Source organism: Danio aesculapii, chromosome 2 (genome assembly GCF_903798145.1).
Source record: "Danio aesculapii chromosome 2, fDanAes4.1, whole genome shotgun sequence".
Classification (NCBI taxonomy): domain Eukaryota; kingdom Metazoa; phylum Chordata; class Actinopteri; order Cypriniformes; family Danionidae; genus Danio; species Danio aesculapii.
In genome coordinates this window covers 8,816,424-8,843,479 of record NC_079436.1, presented here as the reverse complement: position 1 = coordinate 8,843,479, position 27,056 = coordinate 8,816,424, and the positions used below count along the sequence as shown (strand labels likewise).

Below are 27,056 nucleotides of genomic sequence, written 5' to 3'. Positions count from 1 at the left end.
AGATAGTTGTGCGTGAAAATCCCAGTAGATCATCAGTTTCTGAAATACTCAGACCAGCTCGTCTGGCACCATTTCTTCCCCATTCTCATGCTCTGTTTGAACTGCAGCAGATTGTCTTCATCATGTCTACATGTCTAAATGCATTGAGTTACTGCCATGTGATTGGCTGATTGGAAATTTGCGTTAATGAGCAAATGGACAGGTGTACCTAATACAGTGGCCGGTGAGTGTACATTTTGGACACATATGTACCACACAGCTCATTTGTTTCCCCTTCCCTCTGAACTGTAATGTCCCCTGAATCACTTTAGGTAAGGAGAAATACACTGGAATTTTAAAACCGACAATGGCTTTCTGTCTTCATGAAGGTAAGTATAAAGGTTGCTTCACATTCTGTTCAATGCATTTTAACACTAGAACCACCGGAGGTCGCTGTATACCTAAAATCGCCAGTGCTGGTAAATTTTACCCAGCACAAATTTTGTTTAGAAATTGCTAAAAACACACACACACACACACACACACACACACACACACACACATACTATTTCACTGTTTTTCGCCACTGCTAAATGTTAGGTAGGTTAAAATATCTCAATTTGAGCAATCATATTCTGATGCATAAATTATTTCTCCAGACTCTTCAACATTGATTGTATTTTGTTTTTAATAGCTCTACAAATCACCTTCTTTTAGTCGTTGTGACTTTATTAGTTTATTATAACCACTATTTCAGTGAGTGAAATTGAAAGTAAAAGTCATTGGTAAGTCATTTCAAACATAAGCAGTGCGTAAATACATGCATTTTTTTATATTGGGTAAATTTGACCCACGCTGGCACTTATGGGTATAAATGTCCCACTTTTAAAACTATTTTTATCTAAACACTTTTTAATATCTGGGAATTGTAAATATAGTCAATGACTAGGAGGCTTGAATGTTTGATTGAAGGTCTGTTATGTACATTTGAATAACAGCGATGGGTAAAATTGACCTCATGGTGGTTCTAGTGTTAGGCTGATTTAATTTTTCTTTTTATATTTCACAGGTTTTTTCAAAGTTCAGACTATCATCTCTGTTGTGCTGTGTAAGTCAATAAACTCAACAATTCACTTTGGCATTAAAGTTCACCCCAAAAATGAAATTTTACTTATTTTTTACTCACCCTCACGAGTTTCTTTCTTCTGTAGAACACTAAAGAAGCTATTTTGAAGAAAGGTATGAACCTAAAACCCCTGATTTCCATAGTAGGAAAAACAATGACTATGAAAGTCAATGGTTTTCAGGTTTCCTCAAAGTATATTCTTTTGTGTTCAACAGAAGAAAGAAACTCAAACAGGTTTGGAACAAGTAAAGGGCGATTGATTATAACTGAATTTTAACTTTTGCGTAAACTTCCCCTTTAATTTGGTTATTAGCTGAGAATTTATTTATATTCAGACAATGCATGTTTTGTATTTTGGTAATTAATCTGTATTAGTTATTTTTTTCTCAGTTGTCTTGACATCTGTAACTGTCACACAAGAGACGATCAAAGGGGGTAAGTTTTGGGCTGCAATGGCCTGTTTTTTTAAGGTGGCCCAGTAGTGCACAACACAATGACATTTCAAAAAACAAATATTAAACTCAAAAAGCACAAGGCATGTCTGAATCCACTTCTGCTATTTTAAGGACCAAAAAATACACTCTGCGCCGCGTTACATGATCTAACAGGGTTGTGCTTATTCTCTTAATGAGTTATGAGTGTGCTTTGAGCATAACTTGCAGTAAACCAATCAGAGTCTCATCTCCTATTCCCTTTAAGATTCAGTTGCATCACGCCATGGCGCATTTGCTGTTTACATGGTGGACTTTGTAAGTGAAAAAACTGCTTCACTGGTGGAAAAGAGTTAAACAGACCATCTGCAGCGCAAGGATAAAGAACGAGCCTTCTCCATTCTGCCTCTTTACTCTCTTTACTTTACTTTTACTCTTTACTCCTTTACTTTCATGGATAAGGAAACGGTGTTGTACGCACTCCACTGAAGACTATTAGCCTATATTTTTAATTTTGTTTGTTAAGCGCAAAGATTTGTTTCAAAACTATTTCTAAGTTCAGTTCTAATTTCCACCAAACAATAATAATGAAGTGTGGTCAAAAACTTAGTTATATCCAAACACACGTCCTAATCTTATGTCCCATATGGTGAGGCATATGTCTCAAAAACCCGACAGGTGGAACTTGTTTTTATTAAAACAAATATATATATATATATACACTGTAAAATATTTTACCTTAAATTTACAGCAAATTGCTGGTTAATAATTGCATTACTTTCACAGTAAGGAATTGTATGTATATTCACAGTAAATTACTGTGAGATAGTTCATAACAACAATAATTCTGTAAATATTTCTAAACATCATTAAAAATCCTGTACTAGCATAAAAGTTAATGTGTATTAATTTCTATATTGAATAAAATAGTAATAGTGTTTGAATTTCTAACTAACCTTCAAAAGATATAGCCATTTTTACAGTAATTTGCTGTAATTATGTTGCCTGCCTTAATTTCACAATAAAATTCTGAAAATGTAAAATTAAACAGTTAAATCCTGTAAAGTGACACTAAAGTAATCTACTGTGAAAAATTACTGTAACGTTGTGAAATTTATTACAGTGTATGCATATATTAAATAATACTGCTAATAATAATAACATTACACAAATGCAAATTGTCATGAATAAACTGAAAAAGCCCCCCATGGCATGGAGGCAGTGGTTTTAATGTAGAAAATATTAATTTTGTAACATTTTAATCCTTGTTTTTTTTTTATAAGATATTTGGGTATTGCCGTACATCCTGTGTGTATTAAGCAATGTGTACGCATTTGAGCGCACATAGGCGCGTAACTAACGCACTCTGTGCTGGACTTTAGGCCTGCTTTTAGATGGTCAATGGCGCAGTCTATTTCAATTTTTCAAAATAGCAACGTGCCAACAATGCACCTTAACACACCTCCTTTCTAGACCAGCACACCCATGAGTCCACAAAGTGACGCAAATGAATTTTCCATGTAAACAACATGGCCCAAAATGTAAAAATTAAAGTTGCGTTGTTCTGAAAATAGCAACAAATCGCGTTAAACACATTTTGCACATAATTGCGCCGAGTGTATGCAGGGCCCGATGTTTGCTTTCTAAAATGTCGTTGTTTTGTCAACAACTACCAATAATGTTCATTTATATTGCATCCTCAAGATTCTGCTTCCCATTTACGGTATAATGTTTTATTAATGCTGTTAAATACATAAAAAGTATGATTTAAAGTAATAATGAAGTTATGATTTTCTGAAATATTTTAAACAGTTAATCCGACTGATCCCTGCTACACATATACTGAACTAGATGATCCATGGAGAAACATCAGTGATACACAATCCTCCCAAACATGTGGCACATGGAGCGGCTGGTATCGGCTTTTGATTAATGGTCTGAGTGCTTATATCCCAGACATGTGTGTTGAGGACTTCATTTGTGGCTCAGATGTCCCATTGTGGATTCGGGGTGGACACCCAACAGTAGAGGATGGAGTTGTCGCTCGAAATGTCTGCACTCATTGGAATGATTCCTGTTGCTGTTACCGGTTTCCCATTACAGTCAAAGCCTGTCCAGGCAATTATTTTGTCTATGAGCTGAATGAACCGATTTTTTGCTCCGCCCACTGTACAGGTAATTACATTTGCATTACGCTTATTTAAGTCTTAAGTGTAGCACACACATAAATGAAGTCTAATTTAACATGCATAAAAGCAAAGCCAAATGGGTGATAATAGTGAAAGTCCCTTTATGGCAGGGATGTGAAACTTAATTCCTGGAGGGCCGCAGCCTTGCACATTTTAGTTCCAACCCTAATTAAACACAGCTGATCAAACTAATTAAGTCTTTCAGTCTTGTTTGAAACCTACAGGTAAGTGTGTTGAAGCAGGGCTGGAACTAAACTGTGCAGGTCTGCGGCCCTCCAGGAATTGAGTTTGAAATCCGTGCTTTAAGGCAAATCATTTCACTTGGTGGCCATCTTTAAAAACTCTTGCTCAGGCATTCTATCTTAATGCGTAAACATTAAATTCTCTAAAACTGTTAGCCAAGCTGGTCCGTGTATCATCCGTTCATTCGATTGTTTAACTTATTCTGGAAAACGAAACACCAGAAAAACAGGCAATATTTGGTTTTTCTGTTTAATCTGTATAGGCACACAAAAAAAGCTCATCTGTTATCCTGTTTTTAACTCAATTCAAGAGTTCACACTTAGCTTATGATTTATTCATAGCTCGTTTAGCGTGCTGTCCCGGGAGAGAGCCCTAAGTTTAAGGGATCCTCGGGGCCCAGGGCTCCCTCCCTTTCACAGGGCAAAGGGAGATTGAGCTCAAGTCGATCAAAAAAGTCCCCCGCTGCTAAGGCTAAGGTGAACTTCCTGAGAGTAAGATATTAGAGAAAAGATTTAGGCATATTTTTTATAGAGCATATTTGGATGCTGGGAGGAAACCGGGGAACCAGCTGTCAGCTGGCCCGGCAGGGACCGGCTCCATTGGTATTCTTGCTGTGAGGCAAAAGTGCTAGTCACTGGGCCACCGTACCGCCCATTCTGGATAAAGCTGGAAGAAGGGGAGCAGGGGGGTTTCTTCCAGATGAAGATAGTTGTGGAAAGGAAATGAGGATGTATAGTGACTTGGGATCCTTTGATTGGAGGACCGTGATTGGGTCTGCTGGGTCAATCATGCGCATGTGCTCCTCTCAAAATTAGTTATTATTCGCTTGATCAAAAAAACGAGCAACAAAAAAATGAGATTTCAACGTGTGGGTGTGCATGAGACGGAGACAGGGTGGGATTGGTCTGTTAGAAAATCAGTCAGTCAGGAAATCAGTCAGTCAGAAAATTAGTCAGTCGACAGCAGCCTCTGGTGGATTTACGTGAGAACAGCAGGCGCAAATGGCACTCGCGAGAGAAATTTGACGTCTCAAAAAGCGTACACAGCGGCCTCTAGTGGATTCGCGTAAACAAAAACTGCAAACACATTTCACTCCTTAGTGACGTATATATAGCAGTACGTAATCAGAATGAGCCTGGGTTGGTTGTTTTTGGCAAGTGTTTAAGTGTAATGGCTAATTTTATGATTGTCTTCATGTTGTTTTTCTTTAATTGCAGATATAAATCTTATACTGCAGGAATCATGCACCGTAAGTTGAGTTTTCGAAAGTTGCACTGGACTTGAGCACCTATAGAAGTCCAAGTATAAAAAGTGCATAAGTCTACATGTTTTAATGTCAAATATAAATGTGCTCTCCATAATGGCCTGCTTTTAAATACATAAACATGATCCAAATCGTGAAATTCTGCCTTCGCTATCGTGATTTCAGAATCAGACTCCTGAAGAATGTCTTGAAACTCTTCTTGAGCAGATAGACAAGATCACAGCTGAAGTGCTTCCTTTGAATGTAAGTCTTCAAGAGAAAAACAACATAACTATCAAATGCAATCATATACAGTAGAAGTCAGAATTATTAGCCCCCTTTGATTTGATTTTCTTCTTTTTTAAATATTTCCCAACTGATGTTTAACACAGTAAGAAAATTTTCACAGTATGTCTGAATATATTTTTTTTTTTCTGGAGAAAGTCTTATTAGTTTTATTTTCGCTAGAATAAAAGCAGTTTTTAAATTTTTTTTTACTATTTTAGGGTCAAAATTATTAGCCCCTTTAAGCTATATTTTTTGATAGTCTACAGAACAAACATCGTTATACAATAACTTACCCTAACCTGCCTAGTTAACCTAATTAACCTAGTTAAGCCTTTGAATGTCACTTTAAGCTGTATAGAAGTGACTTGAAAAATATCTTGTCAAATATTATTTACTGTCATCATGACAAAGATAAAATAAATCAGTTATTAGAAATGAGTTATTAAAACTATTATGTTTAGAAATGTGCTGAAGAAATCTTATATCCCTTAAACAGAAATTGGGGGGAAATACAGTATACAGTTGAAGTCAAAACAATTAGCCCTCCTGTGATTTTATTTATTTATTTATTTATTTATTTATTTTTTCAAATATTTCCCAAATGATGTTTACAGGGTACAGGAATCCTAAAGGAAATTTCAATACCTTTTTAAGACTTTTTAAAGACCTTTTCAGAATATTTTAAGACCTCATCGCCACTTTAGTTCGCATCCATAAACCAATGTAGTTAAATAAACCAATGGAGCACAACCATACGACAGAACTCAGATAAGCTCTGAAAAATCAAAGCTTGAAAGAATAAATTACCTGGCTGTTTTCAGCAACAGAGTACGCAAACTGAAATTTTCCCCTTTTGCCATCTGTTTCGCTCTAATGGCCCTATGGCTACACGTGGAGAGCGTCACATCACCTTCCTGCATTTGTCGCTTGTTACTTGACATCACCCGGACGGAAGAGCTTCGCCGGACGCGCCTTGGCCCAAACCAATCGCACGAATCGAGCACGACGTTGTTAAAATTAGGAAGAAAATAAATATATGTATGCTTTTTTGGAGTCAAACTCCTTGGACAACGCATGAACAAAATTTAAGACCTCATAAAAACAAGATTAAGACTTTTTAATACCTTTTAAGGGCCTTAATTTTCTCATGATTGATTTATCAACTTTTAATACTTTTTAAGACCCCGCGGATACCCTGGTTTAACAGAGCAAGGAATTTTTCACAGTATTTCCTATAATATTTTTTCTTCTGGAGAAAGTCTTATTTGTTTTAATTTGGCTAGAGTAAAAGCCGTTTTTAATAAAAAAAAAACATTTTAAGGTCAAATTATTAGCCCTTATAAGCAGTATTCTTTTGTATTGTCTTTAGCTCAAACCACCAAACCACCTCATTATGGCAAAGATAAAAGAAATCAGTTATTAGAAACGAATTCTTAAAACTATTATGTTTAGAAATTGGGGGAAAAATATACAGGGGGCTATAAATTAAGGAGGGCTATAACTCAGGAGGGCTAATAATTCAGGAGGGCTAATAATTCTGATTTCAACTGTTGATTGTTTTGTTTTATTGGCCCTGTTGATGTATATATGTAACTTTGTTTATTTGATTGATAATTTAGACAGTGACCAGCCTTTTAAACACGGTCCTCGATGCTACAAAGGAAATTCTAGAATCACCACAATCAGCCAGTCAAGCTGAATTTGCCTACTATGGAAACAGAGTTTTAAAAACCAGCGAGAAACTCATATCTACATTGGTGAAGCCGACAAAAACAAGTGCTAACGTCAGTTTTACTCTTAGTTCTCTAGGTAAGTGGAGATGCAGTTATTATACACACTCAAAAATGATTGTTCAAACTATTTATTTAAAATGAGCCACTGTAAAAAAATAAGTTAACTTAATTGGTTTGTGCTGCATGGCATGGTGGAACAGTGGGTAGCGATGGTGTCTCACAGCAGAAGGTGAATTGAATAAACTAAATTGGCCGTAGTGTATGTGTGTGAATGAGTGTGGATGGATGTTTTCCAGTACTTGGTTGCAGCTGGAATGACATCCGCTGTGTAAAATATATGCTTGGCGGTTCAATGCAGTGTAGTGACCCTTGATGAATAAAGAGACTAAGCCAAACAACAAAGGAATTGTGTGGAACCCAGCACTTTTTACAATGCATGATAAATAGGAGGTTGGTATCCTATCAGGGGCGTTGTATAGTCTAGGAAGCAGCAGTGGATCAAAGGTGGCGAACAACAACAAATCAATCTACAGCATCTATTTAATAGTCTATCATTACTGAAAACTCTCTGCATCGCCCAAATTTCCTCAAATTAGACAGGTCAAGATAGCCGGTGATGTTTTCATCCTCAAAACCATAAAAAAAATCATGACTCAGAATACATTATATTGATTATTGTTATCAATTTTTGTAAATTACACAGTATTTAACTGTAATATGCACTGTTTTTTACTGTAGGAACGTTTTGTGGTATGTTACTGTATTTTAAAGATAGTGTAACGATATACAATATTAAAAACACATATTTTCAGTAAGGTAAATGGTGCTGTAAATGTAAATACAGTATATTTGCTGTGATTTAGTTACAGTAAGTTACTGGTGAACTGCTGACAGTAAGTTACTATAGATTCTACAGGAAATTGTTAACAGTATATAATTAGATGCAGCATTTAATATCTCCTAGACAACATTTGACGCTACGGTATTAGTTACCGTATTAATTCCAATCAATTCCAATTCCATTAATTCCGTATTAGTTCCAATTATAAAATTGGAGTATTCCAGGGTTATACAACACTGTTTCAACTATTATACCAAACTTAAATCCTTAACAATAGAAAAATGAGGCATTTTATTGATTGATTGATGAGAGAATGAATACAGAAATTAGTCTAAAGTGGCCCATAACATTGTTTGTTTTTAATCAGAGGGACGAGTCTTCATGGTTGGACCACATGTCACTTTCGATGAGATCCCTCCACTAATGACATCAAATTCCTCTGTTGACATTGATCTTGTTGGCATTGCCAAGAACAACACTGAAAGTATGTGATTTAATAAGGACAAAAAGAATCACTTTTGGTAACACTTTATTTTGATGATCCATTTGAGTATTAGTAGACTGTCTGCTTAATATCTGCTGATATTGCTCCTTCAACAGACATTTAACTTACTATAAGAAACTTTGCAAGTACATCAACTTACACTAACCCTAACCTAACCAAACCTAACAGTCTACTTATAATCTAATGAGAATTAATTGGCATGTAGATGCAATGTAACTTAAATTCAACAAATGGACTATTAAAATAAAGCATGACCTCACTTTAGTTTTTTGTAGTATTGTAGTTTTCATATTGCGTTGAAGCCATTGTTTATGTCTAACAGAATCAGCTGCTGTGGGTTTTATGAGCTACGCCACAATGGAGAATCTACTGAGAGCTGACTTCTTCAACACAACAAACAACACGATTAACACCATGATGTCCACTGTGATCTCGGTTACTCTTCCCAAGACCACCAACAAGGAACTCACCAAACCAGTCAACTTCACCTTCAGACACATCAGAGTGAGAAACCGAAATGTGTTTTGTCCAACAAAAGCACAGGGGTCCGTTTTTCGTATGTGGATTACTGAATTAGCTGGATTTGGTTATTGACGATTTGACATGATCCAGGATCATTTCATTCTTCAAAACTCATACGAGAGTTGTTGTCATAGCAACAGTTCTGGTAGCTCAAACCTGCTCTGGAGCAGGCTTATTTCATAAAAACAGGATTAGATCGGGTCATTTCAAGCAAAGGTAATACTGAAAGTATGTACCGAATTCTGATATTTTCTTACAGTAGTAGATGTAAACTTGGGAAAGAGGTAAAATAGTTTTAAAAATGATGTTTATTTCATAGAAGTTTAAAATATATAAATAAAACGTATGCAATATGCACTGAATTACAAAGTACTAAGGAGTACAAAGTACAAAGAAGTACAAAGACTGTGACGGGGTGGTTCTCCCGAAGGGTTTCAAAGAAAACATTTATTAATATGGAAGTTTTAGACACAAACGCATATTATTTTAAGGTACCAGCTTTAGTACAATTTGTGTATGATAATAGACATGCACAAAATTCGACTGCTTTGTTTTTTAAGGAATAATAATGTATGCAGTCATGCACATGTTTTTACAGCTAATATGACGATGATTTGATGATTCACAAAAGTTGCAGACACCTTTACCGATATCGAAATGCTTTTTTGATGCAAAATTAATTTAAACAGCCATTTATTCCTTACACCAATTAAGAAACTTGAATAGGCCTAAGCTACTATAATGAAGAAAATCTGAAGCCTGCAGCTCATAACAAAGGTGGAAAGTTATTGCATATCATAATTAACAAACTGCTTACTACGAATTATTTGTAGTTTTGTGCACAAGGATAATTGAAAATTAATCAGATGATGTCATTACGCTACTGTGCCATCAGCCAATCGTTGCATTTGCTGATCATGATTTTGAGGATCGATAGATCTGTCCTTCCCAACACACTCAGCGATCTCATATCAGTTCATCCTGTTATTTTAATCTGATTCGCAAACTTGTTTGAAGAAACAAATTAGCCAGAGATCAGTTGTCAAGATTAAAAGATCCAGGATCTGTCAAATCATCTTAGATCACTCAAGCGAGGTATGAAGAACGGACCCCAGATAAACATCTGAAAGCGTCTAATATTTACAGCAGAGAAAATAAGTATTGAACACATCACCATTTTTCTCAGAAAACATATAGCTGAAAGTTCTGTTGACTTGAAAATTTTCACTGGATGTTGGTAACAACCAAAGAAATCCATATATGCAAAGAAAACTAAACTAATTAGTTTACAAATAAAGTCATGTGTAATAAAATGAAATGACACAGGAAAAAAGTATTGAACACATGAAGAAAGGGAGGTGTAGAAAGGCAATGAAAGCCCAGACAGCAGCTGAAATCTCTCAGAGGTTATTCAGCAACCCTCTGCCTTTCGTCATTGAATATTAGCCGCTTCAGTCCAACATTTACATTATAGATACATTAGCAGGATGATGAAGATGAAACTAGGGTGGACATTTAAGCAAGACAAAACACAAAACACAGCTAAGGAAACTCTCAAATGCTTTCAGATAAAGAAATGTATAGAATCCAATAGAAAATACTAAATAAAGATCAGAATTAATAGACGAGACCCTCAGAACCATCAAGTATGAAATACATTTCAGTAGTTCAGTACTTTTTCCGTGTCATTTCATTGTTATTACACATAACTAGGCCCACACAGAATCTGCGCATGCAGAATTCCGCAGATTTTTAGCCCATTATTGATTCTGTTTATTTACTAGTGTAAATGTGTGTAAATTCATATTTATTCAGTTTTTAAATTAATTTCAGTAATATTATGGACTAATATGAAAATATTTATATGATTTATTTACAATACAGTTTGTAAAGTAATATTTTCTGTCTTTTAGTAGATATATTATATGAGAGATTTGCTTTGTTTACCAAATAAGTGGATCTAATTGGATTTGCATTGTAAACATTAAATAAGTTAAAAGGTATTAATTTTTATTTCATATATTAAGGTTTTAGTTATGATACTTCCAAAATCATTCCGCATAAATCTGCAGATTTTTACCAAAATCCTGCGAAGAAATAGCAAAAAATGTCCGCAGATTCCGTCTGGCCCTACACATAATTCACCAAACCAGTCAGCTTCACCTTCAGACACATCAGAGTGAGATACCAAAATGTGATCACATGAGCGCTGATGAACATCTGAAAGCGTCTAACATTTACAGCGGGGAAAATAAGTAGTGAACACATCACCATTTTTCTCAGAAAAACGTAAAAGATGCTGTTGACTTGAAATTTTGGATATTGGATAACTATATGCAAAGAAAAACATAACTAATTCATTTATAAATTAAATTATGTGTGGTAAAATGATATTACGCATGGAAAAAGTACAAAACACATGAAGAAAGGGAGGTGTAGAAAGCCAGTGAAAGCCCAGACAGCAGCTGAAATCTCTCAGTAGTTATTCTGCCCTTTGTCATTGAATATTAGCTGCTTCAGTCTAACATCTACATTGCCACGATGATGAAGATGAAACCAAGGTGGACATTTCAGCAAGACAATGATCCAAAACACAGCCAAAGAAACTCTCAAATGCTTTCAGAAAAAGAAAAGCAAGCTGTAGAATGGCCCAGCCAATCACCCGATTTAAATCCAATAGAAAATACAAAATAAAGATCAGGTTTGATAGACGAGACCCACAGACTCTGTTGAAGTCTTTGAAAAAATCACACCGAGTAATGCATGTGACTTCAATCTCCATATGAGAGGCGTCTTTAAGCTGCCATCATTACAAAACCTTTGATATAAATTATTAAATACATTCCTGTAGTTCAGTATTTTCTCCTTGTGTCATTTCTCCTCGTGTCAAAAGGATTTTTTTGTGTTGTTTTATTCTTATGTTTGTTTTGTTTGGGTTTTTACCAAAATCTGGTTCAATTCCATGTCAGAAGCTCCTTTAGAAATATTATTCCCAGGAAAAAACATGACATGTTCAATATTTATATTGCCCTCTGTACTCTTATGATCATTTCTCCTTTACTTTGCAGGGGTTTGACCCAAGCGGTTCTCTGTCCTGTGTCTACTGGAATAGCACTGAGTGGATTGTAGATGGTTGTTCTGTATTGAACACCAACAGCAACTTCACTGTGTGTTCCTGTGTTCATCTGTCCACGTTCGCTCTCATCATGCAAACAAGCCGTCGTCCTCCAAAGGTACTGGAATATTTCTAGCAAGCATTGAAGATGCAGCATAGCTTTGGCATTTATGTTTTCTGACATGTTTCCTCAGAGCAACTCAATGCTGGATCTGCTGAATTTGATGTGTGTGATTGTGGGGCTGCTGTTCTTCATTTTGGCACTGTTGACCTTTGCTCTTTGTCAATGGAGTCCTGGAGTGAATAATGTGGCTCGAATCAACATCTGCATCAGTCTGCTGTTGGCTCACTTTCTGTTCCTGCTCACACAACTGTTACTGAAGCGCATTCACCCCAAGCAGGTGAGAATGACGGAGAATCCCCACTGCTCATCACACCCTTGCTGGCAATCATCATAACCCAGCAAGCATTTTTTGTTTTTAAAAGATGTCTAATAGATGTCTTATAGACATCTAAACATAGACGTCTTGGCTAAAACAAGACTAAATTTGGGCTGTCAGTGAAAATCGAATAGATTTCTAAGAATAGGCCAAAACTAGACTAGTCGTCACATAAACAGAAATGAATGACTACACATATAAAGTCTGTCTAATCTGTCTATTTGACGACTAGTCTAGTTTTGGGCTATTATTAGATGTTTATTAGATTTTCACTGACAGCCCAAGTTTAGCCCTTGTTTTAGCCAAGCTGTCTACGTTTAGATGTCTATTAGACTTCTATTAAACAAAAAATTGTTTACTGGGAAAGGTCATACTTCAAACAAAATCGAAAAACGAACTGAAATTCTATCATTTCAAGCTCAAAATTCTTTTTGAGTTCATTTTGGCAGTTCGAAACAGCTTACCAAAATAAACTTTTGGGGGAGTTCATCAGGGTTCCCATCAGGGCTTGACATTAACACCCACCAACCCGCCAAATGCAGGTAGATTTCAGGCGTGGCGGGTAAGACAGACACTCCCACTAGTCACTTTGGCAGGTTGAAAACAATTTTCCCTTATAATAATTCTTAAAAGCAGGGTTCAACATTAAAGATGGTCCAATATGCATGCAAAGGCGATCTTAGAATTGAGAAGCATCACGACTGACAAAAATAATTGCGTTCGCGCAAGCAAGGTGAGTACTGAATGAGAGGATAATCTGTTTATTCAATTCAATTCAATTCACCTTTATTTGTATAGCGCTTATACAATGTAGATTGTGTCAAAGCAGCTTCACATAAAAGGTCACAGTAAATAGGAACAGTGTAGTTCAGTTTGTAGTGTTTAAGTTCAGTTCAGTTGAGCTCAGTTCAGTGTGGTTTAATAATCACTACTGAGAGTCCAAATACTGAAGAGCAAATCCAACGATGCGCAGCTCTACAGATCCCGAACCATGCAAGCCAGTGGCGACAGCGGAGAGGGAAAAAAACTTCACTAAAGGCGGAAGTGAAGAAAAAAAACCTTGAGAGAAACCAGGCTCAGTTGGGCATGACCATTTTAATTTCTCCGCTGGCCAAACGTTTTGTGCAGAGCTGCAGTCTCAGTGGCGGAGGCTGGAAGCTGGCCTCAGCGAAGACTCGTCTGTCTCTGGAGCGTCACAGGAATCAGTCTCATGTTCTCCACTCTTCCATGACCACCACAGTAGCTGCTCAGGATTCGGCCAGGTCCAGGATATAAAAACCTTGGGATCATCTCGTCGTTGGTCTTGGATCGAATCAGTGACTCTGCATAGTCTGAGGGCCTCGGGAAGAGAATCCCCAGGTGGAAATGGAGAATAAAGAAAATAATTAGCGTAGCTGATGTTCACAGTGTATATCAACAAGATGCATAACCTGTGTGGAAGCCCCCTAAGTGGTGCACTAAGTGTATGCTTTACTGAACAGATAGGTCTTTAATCTAGTTTTGAATTGGGAGAGTGTGTCTGAGCCTCGGATGTTATCAGGAAGGCTATTCCAGAGTTTAGGAGCTATAAATGAGAAGGCTCGACCTCCTTTACTCGACTTTGCTATTCTAGGTACTACCAGAAGCCCTGAGTTTTGAGACTTTAAAGAGCGAGTTGGATTGTAGCGAGACAGAAGATTGGTTAGATAAACAGGAGCTAGATTATTTAAAGCTTTATATGTAAGAAGCAATATTTTAAATTCAATACAAAACTTAACAGGCAACCAGTGTAAGGAGGATAAAATTGGGGTGATGTGATCAAATTTTCTAGACCTGGTAAGAACTCTGGCAGCTGCATTTTGTACTAGCTGAAGTTTGTTAATAATGTTAAAATAAGTTTGTTTAAAACGCGTGCGTGCTCCTGTTTCCTTGCATGAAGCAACTGTGTCTAGAAACACAACTGATGCGATCGGTTCTCTTTCAAATAGACTAGACAAATGTGATGAACATGCACCCACAGTCTTGCTGCTTTCAAGAGTTCCAGATTTGTATTTTGTAAGCACCGATTGCTTTCGCTTTAACCATTTTTAGAACAGATTATTTATGGGTCTAACATTACCCTTGTGTGTTTCATTACCACACGGTATGTTTTTTACCTGCTTTATTTTGTGTTAATATGGTTTCATTGTCATTTTTTACAATAACATTGCTTTAATGGGAGATTAACTCCCCATTTATGTGTAGTTAACTGGTGATCTGGGACCTTTAGCCAGGACAAATTACTGTGCATATGTTTTGTTAAATAAAAAGTATAGTATACAGCTATATTTTGCTTGTTTCGACACATTTAAAATTTGTGGCAAAGAAATAATTAATTGTTTATGTTTGGTGTGGTCAGAGATAAATTTTGTAAATCCTTCATTTTGAGCTCTGAAAATTATGTGAAATAAAACCTAAATGAAATACTATGAAACCATGACCCACTTGCTCATGATTATTAAACAAGCTCATACGCAACACACAAAAAGTGAAATGAACGAGGACGCATGTGGAGATAACGCAAAATCTAAATCAAGTCATTTTAGCATGTCTCCGTTTTCTCCCATCCACACTAACACAGAGCAGGGGCGTTTTAAAATGAAAACAAGCGCAGCTCAGTCAAAATGTGGATGTATGGCGTAACCGTAGCAAAACTTAGTAGTAAGTAAACATAGTAAACATAGCCTTAGACACATGAGTTTGAGGCCTGGAAAGTACTTAAAAACAAACATAAGTCCTTGAAAGTGCTTGAATTAAATCTGAAAACAAAAATGTTTATGGTGTCATTTCAACAATTGTGCTGTGCTGCAAAATTGTAAAATCTTACGTTTAAATGTTGGACAATAAAAATGGCAAATTACCATTTAAAATGCCAATGAACACTGGTATTAATGACTTCTTGTAGCGGTTACTTCTGCACAAAAGTCACTCAAACTTCCTTTTGCCCTCAAACGAAGAATGAAAAAGAGCTTTGTTTGAAGGCACCTTAATCTCTCATGGTCTCCAGGTGTTGTGTAAGGTGATGGCCGGCCTTCTGCACTTCCTCTTTCTCTCCGGCTTTGTGTGGATGTTCATTGAAGCTGTGCTGCTCTTCATTTGTGTGAAGAACCTATCACAGATCAGCTCCAAAAAGAGGGAGGTGCTTAACAGTGGATTCCTGTGTGTGATTGGATATGTAGTTGCTCTGATTGTGGTGGGTGTGTCTGCAGCAGTGGTTCCTAACGGCTACGGCAGTGAACGGTGAGTTTACTTTTAGACTTTCAAAACTGACCACCTTCATCCATGTTTGCTCATTGATCATTTGGCTGCATCTTCCTCCAAACAGATGCTGGATTAAAACGGATGAAGGCTTCATCTGGAGTTTTCTGGGGCCTGTTTGCGTCATACTATCTGTAAGCACTTTTTTTCATGCATGAATAGCTTTAATTTATAAGGAAAACATTTTGATTAATACAGTTTTTTTTCTATTGTGCAGTTGAACGTGATTCTCTTCATCATCATCGGCTTCAGTCTGAACTCCGCTCTCATGAAACTGAACACTGAAGTTTCACAATTGAAACAAACCAGGTAACAAATATTATAATTTGATTATTAAAAATAAAAATAGGAAATTAAGATGACACTTCCAATTTCTCTGCAGGATCATGGTGTTTAAAACACTGAGTCAATTTGTGGTTCTTGGTTGCTCGTGGATTCTGGGTTTCTTCACTGAGAGCAGTGAGGTGCTGGAGATCATCTTCCTGATATTGAACTCCCAGCAGGGAACCTTCATCTTCCTAATCTACTGTTTCTTCAATAATGAGGTCAGTCATTACTCAGTACCCTTTATATATTATCTCATTTGCCGCTGTAATATCTGGAACCACACTTGCATTGCTCTCTAGTGTCGGAATCTTCAGATGAACCTAGAAATCCCAAAAATTTAATTTAAATAGCCAGAGAATTCCTTTCCCACATAAATTTCAAGAGTTCACACTTAGTTGATAATTGATTATAAGCTTGTTTGGCATGCTGTCCCGGGAGAGAGCCCTGAGCTCATAAGATCCCATTTGCAGGGCAGATCTCGGTAGATCTCGAGAACTCCTCCACTTATTTAGGGGTAAGGACCAATTATAGATTGCTATGTAGATATATACTGCTGGTTAAGAGCTCGACTAGTACCAATTTAGATTGTTCAATTCACCTATGACGCATATCTTTGGACTGTGGGAGGAAACCGGAGAACCCAGGGGAAACCCACAAGAGCCGAGGGAGAACATGTAAACTCCATACAGAAACATAGACTGGCCTGTTACGGACTTGAACCAGTGACGTTCTTGCTGTGAGGCAAAAGTGCTAACCACTGGGCCACCGTTCCACCCTATTAAAGGAAAGGAGGAGTAGTAGGGGTGGAAAAAGGGATTCTTCAAGGTGAAGATAACTGAAGTAGAAACTCTGGTTATTTACAGTGAGTTAGGAATCATGCAATTGGTGAATCATGCGTTAGCTAATGCAAGACCATCCATGATCAATCATAAGCATGTGATCTTCTCGAAAATAGTTTATAAATAAACTTCAATTTAATATTGTAGCAAAAACACACTGTCACATGCCCGGCTCGTTCCTGCTGCTCCTCTCACCATCTCGTTCCGCGGGCGGCGTCCAAACAATAGAAATAAATAAAACAAAACAATCTATTGGTCCAACATCTACCCTAACTATCCAAAAGAAAAATACAGTAGTTATTGAAAAGAAATCTTCGCGTCTATTACGCACTACCTAACCTACTCTAATAAATACGATGAGAAAACAAAAGTACAGTGGGTGTAGCACGCCCCTTACCTAGTGTGTCTAACAACAGTGATATTCCAAAACTACTTGTGCGCAATGTATGTTGCGCGACATTCTTACCTGTCCCACTTTCCAACCTCAGATGCGCATAACACTGACGGCAGACAAATGGAGAACAGACAAATAACAACGGACATATACCAAATTGTAACACACAGAAAACGGACAGCAAATTTCACTGACACACAACATAACACAGAAATTCAGGGCCTCTCTAGTAGCGTCCTGTCACCACTTTTATGCCACGGTGGCAGCGGCTGGATTGGAGACCGTGGGTGACGTCAGAGGGAATACGGCAAACAGCTGGGCAGCGGTAGCCATTCGGAGCCACTGTATGGGTGGAAGCGGGAGAGAGGAAGAGAGCGAGCGAGCACAGAGAGAGAGACTAGCGAGGAAAAATAATAATAATCACACCACACATGAATGTACAGGAACGTAACAAGCACCAATCATCGCTCCCCATCTCCTGCCACCTCTTATCCCGCCCAAGCACAATCATCTGAGTTTTAATCAGACACACCTGCACCCCTCATCAGCACTCCCTATATAACCAGTCAGTGGCTGGAATCGATGTCTGATGGTTCACCTTACCTTCTTCCTGACTCGCCTTCTTCCATGCATGATTCCCCTCTCCTATGAACGTTTAACCTGTGGCTGTTTCTCTCCAACCTGTGGATGAACAAAGCTTTTATAAATATTATTAAATTATATTTATATTATTATTAAATTTATATAATATTTAATCTATGAATCCTATAGAATGTTCAGTGATCATTAATAAATGGTTTAGCTCTTTATAAGTTATGCATTTCCTCACAATTCTCTGTGCATTATAGTTAAGCATTTAAAAAATAATATTGGTAACCTGTATTGTAAAGTGTTACAACCCATCATCCTTCAGAAAATGCCCTGACCATCATTGGTGAAGCAGTCTTGTGTATAAAATATTTAGCATATTCTTTAGCCGGCATTCTTCATCACATTTCCTGAACAAATGTCTTTATATTGCGATCATGTTCAGTGGGATATAGTCTGGTTCTTCTCACAGTCTATAGGCGAACATTTGTGTTCAAACATGTAATAAAAGTTCATTTTGCATAATAGGTACCCTGGTAATTTATGAGTAAAGCCACTTTACCAATCTAGATATAGTGTGGAAGAAAAGTAAAGCATCAGTGCTTCTGAAAATTCAACTGTGTTGTCTAAAAAGGGGACCTATTATGCCCCTTTTTACAAGATGTAAAAAAGTCTCTGATGTCCCCAGAGTGTGTGTAAGTGAGGTTTCAGCTCAAAATACCCTACAAATGTTTTATTAGGGTTTGAAATGGCCTGTTTTAGGCTTTGATCCTAATTGTGCAATTTTGGTCAAATTTGGTCAGACTGTCGCTTTAGATTCAAATGAGATTGTGCTCTTTTGAAAAAAGTGGGTGGAGCTACAAATGCCTATGTGTCAGCATAGTGGCAGATTCAAAAACAAGATTAACATCCTATGCTAATGAGGTAGAGATCATCACTTATAGGCGGGGCTTTCTCCTATGATGACACGTACAAAAGGAGAATGTCAATTAAAGTGTTTCTGCAGACTGTGTTGAATGAAGTGTGATTATAAAAAATACAAATGAAAACATTCATACCATTAGAAGCTGGTTATGATCACACACTGTTGCCACACAACTGTGCTTAAACTCATTATAAAAGTGTTTTTTGCATAACAGGTCCCCATTAAAACATATATTATAATGAACATGTTTTCGAGGTTAGGAAGTTATTGTCTAAACTCTTTCTGTCTTCTTCTTGTCCAGATCAGACAGCAGTACTGGAAGTGCTTCACATGTCTTTGCTCTGGACGCAAGGCCAATAAAGACACTAAAAATGCTAAGGACTAAAGCATTCATGTTCGAGAAATCCTGTTAAAGTATAATGTTTATTATTGTTAAGTCATTCATTCATTTTCCTTCGGCTTAGTCCCTTATTTATCAGGGGTCGCCACAGTGGAATGAACCGGCAGCTATTTCAGCATATGTTTTTTACGCAGCGGATGTCATTCTGTAAATTATCAATTAGGCTAATGCCCTGTAGGTGTTATTATATAAATGTCATTCATTTTTGATATTGTGTTTTAGTCTTTATGGAGTTTTTGTTTTACTCGTGTGTGATGTTTTACTTAGGATCCAAATATATTTGTGTGTGTAGTGGATTCTAGTATTTTCTCTTGCTTTTTGATATTATTTAGTAACCAATATGTTTTCAGCTTTTGTAAGTTTCTGATCAATTTAGGCCATATTAATTATAAACTGATTAAAAAGCAAACACCCATACTATCTTTCATCATTTTCATGCACTGATGAAATTATCCTGTAATCAAAGTTTGAATCATAAATAAATTGCATGTTAATTTAATATTTTCACATCAGTCTAATGAGAATTACTACAACAAAGTTACTACTAGTTAATAAAAATTATTCACGAGTGACGTTGAGAAAATATGTTGTGGGACTGCTATACAGGAGTTATTATTATGGATTATAGATAGCAAAATTTAGCATTTTAGTTTTTTTTTTTTTTTTTTTTACTTTACTCTAAAACACGAATGCAATCCCCACAAAGTCTGTTCCTGCTGATTATTATGTGCTCCTATTGGGCCGTGTCACACACGTGGCGGAACTCGTCATAAAGAACGAGAAAAGATTAAACATACTAGACTCTCTGCGACGGTGTCGTGAGGCATCGCAGGCATGGGATCGGTTGTCGTGAACTATGCCACATTACACGAGACGAAAAGATTGAATCTTGTGTCACCACGCCCATTTGTCGTTTACGAATCCCCGCGACACCCTACGTCAAGGAAATCGTGCCTAAATCTTGTAATCTGACCGGGGCTTTAGTCTCATCCATTGCAGGTCCCAAGCCATGGGGCACATATGCTTGGCCTATATCACTCAGGAAAAAAGACAGGCGTAGAAAACAAAATTTTTCACATACTGTAGATTTGACCCAGTAGTGAACTGAACAAGCATGTTCTTCACCCAAGCACATAACACACAAGTCATGTGTGTGTCCTAAGGTGTCAGAAACCTCTTTCTTAAAGGAGTGGTGCACTACAATATTATATTTTAAACTTTAGTTGATGTGTAATGTAGCTGTGTGAACATAAACAACATCTCTGGATGTAATATACTCAAAGTTCAATGCAAAGGGAGACATTGGATTTTATTGTGTTAGCTTAGCAATGCTACAACAAATGAAATTTGGGGAATACAAAAAATACACCCAGGCTAGTGAGATAACAAACACCTAAATTTACACGCATACGTGTAGCGCAGGGGCAAGGACAGAGGCGCTGTAATGCTATAGAAGAATGCTAAAATGCTGTCCAAACGCTGCTATTTCCACAGAGCTTCTTCTGTTTCTGTATTTGGGCTTCCAAAAGACATGACACAAAGAGAGAAGTGCTTACTGTTTAATTTTAATTATGTTCCAGAGAATTATAAAAACGATATAGCTAGCATTTGACAAGGGGCAGCTTCCAGAATCTCTCTCAGTTCAGTGCTGGATTCCTCAAAGAAGGAGCAGCTCTAACCATAATAGCAGAAGCTGTGGGTTGTGAGCCACAACCTGTACGTGTTTTTATTTGTTGAAATTGATCTATTACATGCATAGTTTCTAGTGTTAATGGTGTGTTGTAGCAAGGATGAAAACAAGGATGTAAACAACCGGAAATGCTGTCTGGCACCGTTAACAATTTAGCTACAAATTCATATTTATCCATCAAACCATTGTAAACAGCCTCAATTATCAGCAGCACTGCAGTGTCTGTCTATGCAGCCGCTTTCCCTGCATTCTACATCTCAAATGACAAACTCGCAAAAGATATGTGAACGTTTCATATTACTTACACATGTTTATTCGTGCTTGTAGAGACATCATGTTTCTTCTTGTGATGTGGAACCGATCCGCGAATCACAGCACATTATGTTAGCTGACCAATCAGAGCCTCTTGAGAGCGGGCCTTTCAGAAGAACTAGGAACTATGACAGTCATTTTCATGTTAGCTGAGTAGCTGTAATTAAAGTAAAATATATGAAAAAATAATGTGATTTTTTAATGTGAAGCATGAGCACACATTGCTTTGCATCTTATAAACACAAAAAAGCCTTAAAATTACACTCTTAAGATACTTGGTCTGGTGTTTTTCCATACTAATCACCTAACACACACTACTCCCTCTGGAGTTATGGGTACATTTCAGGCATTTTCCTTTAGCTGTCCTTAAAGTACAAAAGAAATCAACACTAACCATTTGATTTTGTTAGCTCACATTGCTACGTTTGTGGTGAACAATTAATCTGTACATGTCATTAAGAAAAAAAAAATGTTTAAAAATTCTGAATATGCACTTCCTTTTTGTTTTCAGTTAAAGGGCACCTAAGATGAAAGTCATCTTTTGTAAGCTGTTTGGACAGAACTGTGTGTAGGTATAATGTGTCCACTGTCATATTAAAGTGATATAAACACAATAAGTCTCTTTTTTTTATTTCCTGACGTTAAAATAGGATCCCAATCCCTCTCATTTTGAGGCCGACTGCAACGTCACATAGGAGTGCGGTTTCCCCACCCACCGAATTGATTGACATACGCATATTAACTTGTCTCCATAGTAATGCAGATAATCATATCAACAAGACAGGACGTGCGCAAAGCAATCAGAATTAATAGATCTGTTCAGCGCTCTGTGATCATCAGTCATCATCAAATGTGATCAAGAATGAGTTTTACAAGTTTAAAACATTTTTAAAACAGTGCATGTTTGTAGTGAGTGACAGAGATTTTACCATCTTTATCACCACAGCCACATGTCGAACAATTATAAAAGAAGATGCTTCAATCCCGGTTTGTGTATGTTAAATCAGGTTTATTTTGTACATTATATTGTTGAATGTGTGATGAATGTGTGATTCAGGCTGCAGAGACAGTCAAAAATAGGTATATAGTGTGAGTTTAAATTTTCAAGACAAAATGTCCCTAGATTTATACACTTATAAACATTAAGTAAATAACAAAGTTTTGTATCTGAAAAATACTAAGTTTTGGGCGGCGCAGTGCTGCGGTTTACCCCACAGTCCAAAGACATGCGCTATAGGTGAATTGAATAAACTAAATTGTCTGTAGTGTATGAGTGTGTGTGTGAATCAGTCTGTATGGGTGTTTCCCAGTACTGGGTTGCGACTGGAAGGACATCTGCTGCGTAAAACGCTGGATAAGTTGCTGGTTCATTCCGCTGTGGCAACCCCAGATTAATAAAGAGACTAAGCTGAAAAGAAAATTAATGATTGAATGAAGGCAAATATGAGATCTTAATATGGAGTAATTTCCCTCTACTGTATGATGACATTCTCTCGTTGCATAACGTATTGTTTCCCTAAATGATCCTGTCTTTGTTTAGCATTTTGTTGAAGGAAGTGGAAGCATTGGGGTGAAAAAATATAGACACTCTAAAGCTGCTGTGATCCATAAGAAATCCTACTGCAGGTTTACTGGTAGTCAGGAGATGGCGCCATTACGACTTTTATGACGATGCGTGTGTGTTCAAAATTTCATGTTTCCAGACGATAATCTCTCACTTTAACAACTTCCTCTACACCAGATTTACATTAATATATCTGGCTATTTTTAGCATCCGCATTACCTACAGAATGAGCAATATGTTCTGAGTGCACTTCCTCTCCCATTGTTCCAAGAGTAAAACACTTCAAGTTGCCAAGGCAGCCGTCTCCATCCTCTGGATGACAAATTATGAATCATATCACTTAAGTTTATCACTTAATCTAGAAACATTTATAATGTTAACATAAAATGGATAAATAAAATTTTATGTATTGTTTTATTCTGCTTATGAGAACGGCAGCACGATGGCGCAGTGGTTTGCACAATCGCCTCACAGCAAGAAGGTTGCTGGTTCGAGCCCCGGCTGGATCAGTTGGCATTTCTGTGAGACTGGGAGAGTTTGCATGTTCTCCCCGTGTTGGTGTGGGTTTCCTTCAGGTGCTCTGGTTTTGCCCACAGTCCAAAGAGATGCACTATAGGTTAACTGAACAAGATAAATTGTTCGTAGTGTATGGAAGTACAGAAGGGCATCCGCTGTGTAAAATATATGCTGGATAAATTGGCGGTTCATTCCGCTGTGGTGACCCTGGATTAATAAAGGGACAAAGCTGAAAAGAAAATGAATGAATGAATGAATGAATGTTAATGAGAACTTGATCTGTAAAGGAGAGCTTGGGGAACTAGGAGAACTTGATCTGTAAATTTGTTTATGTTATTAGGAACATACCATATACACAACCAAACTTTTCCCATTTTATGAATGACTTCGAATTACATGTAAATCATAGAACATGTATGTGAATTAAATGTAAATTTTTGAAAAAAAAAAACACTGAAAACACGTAGTGCTCTGAAAATTTTCATGTAAATGTCTATTTTTATTTTTTATTTTCTCAGAAACTATTTGAATATGTAATACCTCTTGTTCTTGTGGCATTGAATTAATAATGTTTGAAAAAAATTTGAAATTATAATAATATAATAGAAACATTTATACATGTACCTGAATGAGTATATATTTATATTCCACACTCTCAAAAATAATATGCGAGCTGTCACTGGGGTGGTATACAATTTCAAAAGGCTCACTTTTGTACTTAAAGGGTCCATATTGGTACCCTTAAAAGTTTATATTAGTACCTAGAAATTAAGAGGAACACTTTTGTACTTTTTAGCTTGTAATATGTACCCTTGAGCCATTAATACGGATCTTTTAGGTACAAATTTGTACCATTTCAAAAGGTACCTCCCCAGTGACAGCATGCATACCTTTATTTCTGAGAGTGCATGCTAAATATATATTTTTATAAGCATGTCTCTCATGAATGTTTGGAGAAATGCCATGTATTTTTTTAATAATTAAAGGTACAAATAAAAAATAATCAAATAATTGATGAAGGTATTATAATTAGGGATGAATTAATGTGTGAGCATTGTTATATTATTGTATTATAATTAGGGATGAATTAATGTGTGAGCATTATTATATTATTGGATTATTATTAGTGATGCAGTAATGTGTGTGCATTATTATATTATTGTATTATAATTAGGGATTAATAATGTGTGAGCATTATTATATTATTGGATTATAATTAGGGATTAATTAATGTGTGAGCATTATTATATTATTGGTTTATTAATAGTGATGCAGTAATGTGTGTGAGCATTATTATATTATTGGTTTATTATTAGTGATGTATTAATGCGTGAGTGTTATTACAATATTAGTTTATAATTAGTCATAATCATTATTATATTATTGGTTTATTTTTAGTGAAGTGATTAATTATTAGTGATTAAAGGCATTAATGTGTGAGAATAAGGCATGAGCATTATTGTAATCATGGTAGTAAATGATAATTGAAAGTGTAGTAATGTATAATAACTGTAAAAAATATTTTGCAGTAAAACTTTACAGTTTGCTTGGTTGGCTAACGTTAATCTAATCAAATAATGTTATATAGCATCTATAACAATCAAAATATCATAATCGTTTTGTAGTAGTTAACGTTAATGTAATGGTTATTCATTTTAATTAACTTGTTATAGAAATACTTACTTTGCAATCGTTGTCCAGAAATTAATCCACGACGAAATCTGTTGTTATTACAGTAAGAATCATGGATGGTATACGGGCTCTGATTGGCCATAGCGTTCATTGTACCTCGGAACACGATTGGCTGTCGTAACCAAGAATAGGGCGAATCTTGGTTCCAGCTCAGAACGTGATTGGCCTGGTGTAACCAAGAATAACACCAATCTTGGTTCTAGCCCGGAACATGATTGGCCAGGTGTAACCAAGAATAACACCAATCTTGGTTCCAGCTCGGGTAGTGATTGGCCTGGTGTAACCAAGAATAACACCAATCTTGGTTCTAGCTCGGAACGTGATTGGCCTGGTGTAACCAAGAATAACACCAATCTTGGTTCCAGCTCGGGTAGTGATTGGTAAGTGTAACCAAGAATTTAAAAAATCTTGGTTCCAAATCGTGATTCACCGGTGTAACCAAGAATAACCACGACTTACAGGTGGTGGTATGCGCCAACGTGCAGCCCTAAAATGTCATTGAATGAGGGCAATTGCAAAATAAATGAAGAGAAGTTTCAGGATTCATTAAGCAAAAAGAACAGTTGTTAATATCATCAGGGTTCATACGGTCATGGAAAACCTGGAAAAGTCATGGAATTTTGACATGGCATTTTCCAGGCCTGAAAAAGTTTTGTAAAAACAGAAAAACCCAGGGTTTTGGAATAGTCATGGATATTACATTTACATTTAGTCATTTAGCAGACGTTTTTGTCCAAAGCGACTTAAACTGCGGTCACAATAGAGCTTGTGCTTGCGAAATTCTGTCGTACGGCGCTGCGAAAATGGGCGGGGTTAAACAGTATCATTAGAAATAAATAAAAGTGAGCGATTGCTCCATATTTTAAATTTCTTATTTTCAATGATCTTCTATTGGTCTCATGCAATCACCTGATGTGATTTCGCAGGAATTCACCAAGCTTGAACTTTCGATGCATTCCCGCATTCGCATGCTTATGAATGGAAGTCTATGGAGCGAAAAGTGCAGTGCGATCGCGGCTTTACAATAGAAGTAGTTTTACCAATTATTACTAGTTTAACACACTATTAACATTATCTAAAATTAGTTTGACAAATATCTGTATACTGGAATGGAGGTTAGTTGTTTGTACTTCTTTTCTTGGCCAAAAACATGCTCTCACATTATAAGTGTGTAAGCATCATCTATTTTGCATAGATATACAAATAAATTGAAGCTAAACAGATTGTTGCATGTTTTATGATATGCTGTAATAAATTTAAACGTAAGTGTTTTTCTTATGATTTACCACGTATAGGTAGACATTACATGAAACATTAGGTCATCAAAATTGACTTGAAAGTCCTGGAAAAGTCATGGAATTTTGTAGTAAAAATCTGTATGAACCCTGTATGCTTCTTAAGCTTTATAAGATTACACTTGTCCGGACAGCCTCTATGAATCAGTCTAAAGGTAACTTCTCTTATTTTGTTTGTTATAAAAAAAATTAGAAGGAAAAAGTCCTATGACGGGAATTTCCTTTGTTACATAACAATGGGATCACCCATTCATGGGTCAAACTCAAAACACAAGTCAGACAAGCGTCTTCTTTGACAGGTTTTATTTGTTACGCGGACTCTAAGCTCTAAAGAATTATTTAGCCTATTAAACAAAGATTTTTATATTGTAAATTAAAAAAGGTGTGAGGAAATTTACATTTACCTAAACGTTAAAAATTGTAAAAACATAAATGTTGCGGTACTTAGCCTACTATTAGATATATATATTGTGTTACTACTGCAAACAAATGTTAAACGTGTTTCAAAAAAGATTCCGACACCCGGAAGCTGAAGTCATGCAATCCTGTGATTGGCGTTGTTTTCCACCCCCTTACATGTATT

General features: G+C 36.5%; 1 protein-coding gene across 1 annotated transcript; it reads left to right on the top strand.

Annotated features, from left to right (window-relative positions):
- The first annotated feature begins 346 nt into the window (after positions 1-346).
- LOC130234518 (adhesion G protein-coupled receptor E3-like) lies at positions 347-19,389 on the top strand. The gene is made up of 14 exons (XM_056464743.1): positions 347-368; positions 1,049-1,087; positions 5,186-5,217; positions 5,398-5,475; positions 7,119-7,308; positions 8,441-8,557; positions 8,901-9,082; positions 12,169-12,333; positions 12,410-12,616; positions 15,681-15,913; positions 15,999-16,065; positions 16,149-16,240; positions 16,314-16,476; positions 19,306-19,389. Exons 1-14 carry the CDS (start codon positions 347-349, stop codon positions 19,387-19,389), a joined length of 1,671 nt encoding a protein of 556 aa, XP_056320718.1.
- Positions 19,390-27,056: the final 7,667 nt, after the last annotated feature.